At 52.7% G+C, this 6394-nt stretch overlaps 1 protein-coding gene across 1 annotated transcript; it reads left to right on the top strand.

The window, feature by feature from the left end:
• Positions 1-3722: 3722 nt before the first annotated feature.
• Positions 3723-3974, top strand: N7506_003284 (uncharacterized protein; the record flags this gene model as incomplete). Its single annotated transcript, XM_056952579.1, has 1 exon — positions 3723-3974. The coding sequence occupies one exon, from the start codon at positions 3723-3725 to the stop codon at positions 3972-3974; it is 252 nt and encodes an 83-aa protein (XP_056814271.1).
• Between the last annotated feature and the right edge of the window lie 2420 nt (positions 3975-6394).

The raw sequence follows: 6394 nt of genomic DNA, 5'->3' as shown, positions 1-6394 counted from the left end.
GACCTAGGTCCGAGCTTTGCTCGATGCTCTTTGGGAATCAACACCCATGCGCGGGAGCCAATCCGTCGCAGATGCAACAGCGAGGGCGGCTTCTCGTAGATGATTTCGTACGGGGTCTTCTTCTGCAAAATTGATGCTGGCGCGCGCAGCTTCAAATAGACCACCGTGTCCACAAGCTCGGTCCACCAGGAAGGAGGAAGGTTCGCATCAGACAGGAGCGTGTTGATCCGCTCCCGGATAGTGCGATTCGTGCGTTCGGCCAGTCCATTCTGCCCTTTGCAGTATGGCGGCGAGGTGTCAAACTCAACTCCCTGGGTCTCGAGGTGTGTTCCGATCGGCAGGTATTCTCTCCCATTGTCGGTGAGGAACCTCTTGATCTGGGCGCCGAACTGTCGGTGCACCCAGGCCTCAAATAGTCGGAACTTCTGGAGCGCTTCATATTTCCATCTCATGGCATATGCCCACGAGCCACGAGAATAATCGTCAGTAAAGGTGATCACGTACCTGGAGCCATCTTTGGCGATCGGCATCTCCATGATGTCCGAATGGATCATTTCAAAGATTCTCGTTGAATGCAGACGTGGCCGTCTTGCACGGAAGTTCCTCTTCTGATGCTGCTTACCCGACATACACGCTGGGCACTGCGGCGTTGCCAGCAGCTGCGCCTGCGTTAGCGGTCGGTACGGAGTGCCGGTCTGCCGGAGGACCACCCTCAAGTCTCCCCGGTTCAGATGTCCCATCCGAGCGTGCCACAACGCTTCGGAGTCCTGGTCCACTCCTTTGCATGCATCTTCTTCGAGTATCACAGCTTCACCACCGAGTTCAGAGGTTGACGCTGCGCATTCTGCGTCACTTGACTCCTGAGGGTCGTCGACTTCCATGGCCACCGCCTGCGGTTCCAGGGAATCTGCATGGCCATAGGTCGTCGGCGCCCTCGCCAGTTGGACTCGCTCTCGGGATCTTTTGCTCACATGGCACCGCAGGATCAACAGATCCTCCTCCGCATGGTAGGCAGTCCCCACGGTCCGTCCTCGGCGTTGCACAAAGACGTTCTGCGGGTGCGCCACCACCGAGTAGCGGTCTCGCAGCAGCTTCGGCACGCTGATCAGGTTCATCCCGACGCGTGGCGCGAAGTATACATTCTTTAACACCAGGGGTTGGTTGAACTTCCCCCGGAGCGTGAGCTTCACCGTACCAATCCCTTCGGCTTCCACTGGATCGCCCGCCGTGTCCAGCATCTCGCGGTGGGGCCGCAGACTGCTGAAGCAGCTCCGGTCCCAGCAGATGTGGCTGGTGGCGGCCGAGTCCAGGATCCACCGGGGTTGCGGTGCGTGGGTATAGAGGGTCGTCACCCTCGCCCTCACGATATTGATCCTCGGTCTCTTGGAAGTCGGCGGGCCCTGCCGATCTTCTCTCTGGCTTGACGGTATATTTTGCATGTTGTTTCTTGGTGAGCCGGAAGCACTCCGTTCAGCCTTCAGGGCATGGTCCCTAGGCGGGTGAATTTCGCGCTGTTTCTTCCAGCACTCCGCGACCGCATGGCCGCGCTTCTTGCAGTAGGTACACTTCTTGGGGTTTCTCTGCACTGCATTGATTGACGGTCCTGGGACTCCCTGCGAGGGCACGGGAGACTCTTTTCGTCGGACCGTCTGCTCGGCGTTGGACAGCCGATTTCCGATCGTGGTCGGGTTGACCGGATCCTTGTCATTCTGGATCGCATCCACAACCAGGATGTATTCCGGTCCGATCTGCGTGAGCAGTATCGCAATATGAGTCTTGTCACCGATTGATCCTGGAGCGATGGCATTCAATCGATGTACGAGCAGCCGTACGCGATCAACAAAATCACGTGCACTGGCGCATCGTTCGCCGGTTGTCTCGCGAAGTTGAGCAAACAGTTCGCAGAAGGTGGCGAGTTCCATTCGCCGGTACCGTTCTTCAAGTTCATTCCAAAGGTCACGGGACGTCTCTAGTCCCGCGACATGAATGCTGATGTGGGGGGACAGGTACCGGAAGATGGTGTGGTAGGCCTCGGCTTCACGGCGCGACCATTCACGGTGGCGCTCGAATGCCTGGACCTCCACTTCGAGGCGCGCTTCAATGGCTCGCTGCCTCACCGCCCCATTGAGGTGGGGCTCCACCAAGGGGTGGATGTCCGCCGTAATAGGTTTGGCGTACTTGAATAGACAGTCGGGACGCTGAAGGTCGCCCGACACGACATCCCAGACCTGCCTGGCTTTCAGGTAGGAGGTCATGAGACGTTTCCAGGTCGCGAAGTTATCGCTTCCCGTCAGAGGCTCGATGGCCGTGACGGCTCGGTCAGGAGAGTCATGGACCAGAGCAGACATAGTATTGATTGCGAAAGCGGGGTAGATATATAATCAAGATTGATGAGATGATTCTCAGATGAGTAGAGACGGCACCCGAGATTATGCTCTCGGGCTCATAACCTGTTGTTGTTCAGAGGTATGGATTGACTTATTCTTCCAGAGGGATACATGAGCCTATATATACAGCAATGAGCCAAGTTGATTGGAAATCAACTTGGGTTGTCCATATTGATACCTCGGACTTAATTCCGACGGTGCGGCTTGGTTCCTGATCTGCACCAGCCTCATGTCACAACAATTACAGCCTCCGAGCGAGCAGAATCTTCCAACACTGGCACAGTGTTGGAGCCCAGTTGGACGCCGGCCCCCTTGCCTGTTGCACATACTGTTCCTGAACAGGCCACTCGTCTCTCAGGAGAAACATTGGTCGATAATAGACGATCCTGGCAGGGCGATGAGTCGGCGATTGGGGCGCAGAGTGCCAATCACAAAAAGTGGGTTCGGCAGAAAATCATCGAAGGCGGCTTCTAGGTTAGCCAAACGTGTTAATAAGTTACCCGGCATAATCCATCCATTTGGACAAGTCGTAAGCCTACTGCGTTTATCTCTATGACCGCGCATGTATTTGTCCTGGATAATTCGTCACATCGCTCTGGCCTAGCACAGCGTGAAGCTAGAATTGACAACACGAGATGCGACCGGAGCTGCCTAGACTCTAAAGCTTCCAAAACAGGCTGGGGTTTAGTCTGAATCCTTTTCTGAATAATTACCTCCGATTAACTGAGCAGATAACAGCAAGCAGGCATGAAAGTGAATAAATTCGCGTTGATATGGGGTGAAATGCTGCTGAAGTGAATGGCTCGGGCGGTGACGGGGAGAATGTTGCTGAGCCGTAGGTCCATCTGAACATGGATCGGGATCGACGCGTGGACACCCTGTCGCGGTAGGTGCTTACAATTCGATGTAAAAGACGAGGGATCAGAAAGAAAGAATAGAAAAAAAAAAAGAAAAAAAGGAATTGCTTCACTGTGTGATGGTGACATCAACCAAATGTAGGGATCGCCGGCCAAGTCGCCCATTGATCGACCCTCTGTCATTAGTCAACTCACATTTTACATGCCTCCTCATTTTGACCATACCATACACCATGCTGACGCTACGTTAGAACCGATTCGTGGGCTCCGTCCAGCCGGAAACTCTTCCGGAGGCTCTGCTCTACTGTTGCTATTCCTTTCGAGGCCCTCGGCTTGCGCCACGTGACACCCGCCATCACGAACACGAAAGATTCACAGACCCTGTCGCGCCCAGCCTTGCCGAACTCGGGACATATCGATAAGCCACAATATCGGCAATAGGGGCCCTACGTCGTTGAACGAATAACGACTGAGCAGCATGTCGTCGCGTAGGAACGCTAACCTCACCCCCGGTCAGTCATCGAAGAAACGTGTGAAGAACCATCTGAAGCAGCCCTTAATGCGCGAGCGCACCGAGTCTCATATCAAAACGCTCGAGCAGTACCGAGGCCTCGCGTCACAAAAGCCCGCCCACTACCACCAGGCTGTTCTCTGGCACAACGAGCAACTCCAGTCAGGAATAGAGAGCTCCGCCAAGGGTGCGAATATCATACAACTTCCATTTCAGTAAGGACTTCTCGTATTGCGTTTTGCTAATCTGAATGTTACACATATCGAGTCGATTTCTAGAAAATCCAATGAAAGGTAATAGGCCTGTGGTTGAGTGAAACATAGTTTCACAGCACAAAAGCGAGTAGGCCAAGAGGAAAGAGACAATATGCAACTGCAGTGAAGCCTATACCATTGCTTCTCATCTTTGGTAACAGAAAGTGGAAGAACAGTGGAAATCTGGTGCCACTGTACAGCTCAAGCACCAGATCAGTCATGGCGAGCATGGTCAAGTGGCCAGCCTTCAGGCGTTAGCTGCCCACAGAACTCAGGGTTATAGACGGTGCTTGTCTTGTCTAGGGTAGCCACATACCGATTGCGGCCCCCACGTTTGCCGTGTGTTTTATAGTGGTCATTGAGGTTGTCGCGCCGCGAGAAACTGCGTTGGCACCCAGGGACCCAGCAGACATGAGGTCTCGCTCCTGAATGGCTTGCCAGGTGGCGGTTCAAGGTCTTTTGGCGTTTGAATTGGCGCTTGCATCCCGAAAGCCTGCAATTGAACTGTCGCCGTGGGGTGCTGGCTTGTGAATCTCCGACACCGAAATCGGAGGGATCTTGCGTGCGGATGGGATTGGGGGATTGTCGGAAGACTTGACAGGCCTCTGCAACCTGCGTGTCTTGTCCAATGTGCTGCCCTCGAAGCCACTCTATCCACGGATCATCGGTATTCTGTGGGGCTGGGAAGGGGCAGGTTCCGAACAAATTAGGCACAAGGTCAAAATGGCCAGGGAAAGCCTCCAAGGGTGAGTTCGATGACTCCCAGATAGGCTGGTATCGAAACCAACAGACCACAGGCCGCCATCCGCAATGGCTGGAACCTGGATCAATTGAGCAACTCATTTGTTGACAAAGATGACCATGGTTTCCGCTTTGGCTGATGTGCAATGGGACTGCCGAGCCACGAGAGATAAAGTCGCACTTTTCATGCTGGTGGAACTCCATGCCAGGCTGTTCGGTGGGTATGAGATCGATCAGGTCTTTTTGTTCGCTTCTGTCACCGTAGAAGAGTAGTGTGTCGCTTGGGAACATCATGTCCGTCTTACATGCTTCTGTTTGCGAGGATGTTGTCGTAGCTTGTTGTACTATTTGTGAACTGTCGCCCACACTAAGCATGTATCGAGATTTCTGTGCTGAAAATGAGGCGAAAGTAGGAGGCATTCACGCCACTGTCAAGAGCGATGTCTGAGTACGAAAATCGATCACTAGTAAGTGAGACCTAGTGTGTATAGAGGAAGGAGTGGCCCCTTGAAATAACGCGGACGAAACAAAAGGTAGAAAAGTCAGCAAACCTCGCACAGAAACCTAGAATACCTGAATCATCGCTGCTTGCCCACCCGAGTTACTGAGTTGACCCTCCCTTAACAAATACTATCGAAAACGAAGTCTTGCCATTTGCTGCGCACGGTTTGATTTCAACGTGATCCTGGACTGTTGAAAAAATACATGAACATATAAAGACGCCTGTTTGTGAGGCGAGATGGTCGTTGAATCAACGTTGACCAGACACATCCTGTGAGGCTAGTTCAATCCGGGATTTTGCCGCCGATAACTAGGATCAAGCAGACACGAGTGCTCGGCTTGATACGGAATTCCTAGTCCTTCACCAGCCGCTGACATAGCTGTATCAGTTGTTGCTCACCGGTCCTGGCCAGCCAAATGCTTTCAAATTAAGAAATATAGCGCTTGAATTTATGTAGCCGTTGAAGCTGCGAGATATGATTCAACGCTGCTTGAATACCTTGTTTGGCTACTGACATATTCATCAGCATGGGAATAGGGGTGCTCAACGACCGTAAATACCAAATAGCCATCAGAATCAAATAAACGACTGCGTTGAGACCCGTACCTCTGTCGTAACACTAACAAGGTGACTACGTGTCTCCAGGTGGACTATAAGAGAGGCTATCATCCTGTGCAGACTAATTTCTTTGAAATCATTTCTTTGACTATCACGAAATGGATGCTCCAAGGAACATACTGGACCAAAATAGTGAAGGAGATCATCGGCCGAGTGGACTGCCAATTCAGGTTGATAAAGGCTACCCAAAGGACGCTTCTGATCCCAAGCCACGACAGGTAAGTTAGGTGCATCCCATACAGTATCAGATCTTTTGGCTGACTACTGGCATTCTCCCTCCCGTAGCTGGAAACCAACCAGAAAGAAACCCTGACGATCGAGCACTTTCAACCCATCTTGGCGACACTAGCAAATCTCGATCGCGACGATCCGAAACTAGCATTTCAAGCGGCTCGGTCCGTGGGGCTCTATCGACGTCTATGTGCATCATGTGTGCCTAGGCACCTCAGTGGCGAGGATGTCGACCAGAAAAGTCAATTCTCGAAGGAGGCTAGCAATAACCCGAGCAAAGAGAGGAATGGACC

The sequence above is a fragment of the Penicillium brevicompactum genome, assembly GCF_028827555.1.
Source record: "Penicillium brevicompactum strain IBT 35665 chromosome Unknown utg000002l_segment0_segment0, whole genome shotgun sequence".
NCBI lineage: Eukaryota > Fungi > Ascomycota > Eurotiomycetes > Eurotiales > Aspergillaceae > Penicillium > Penicillium brevicompactum.
Note: the sequence above shows the minus strand (reverse complement) of the source record. Positions and strands in the feature narration are given on the sequence as shown.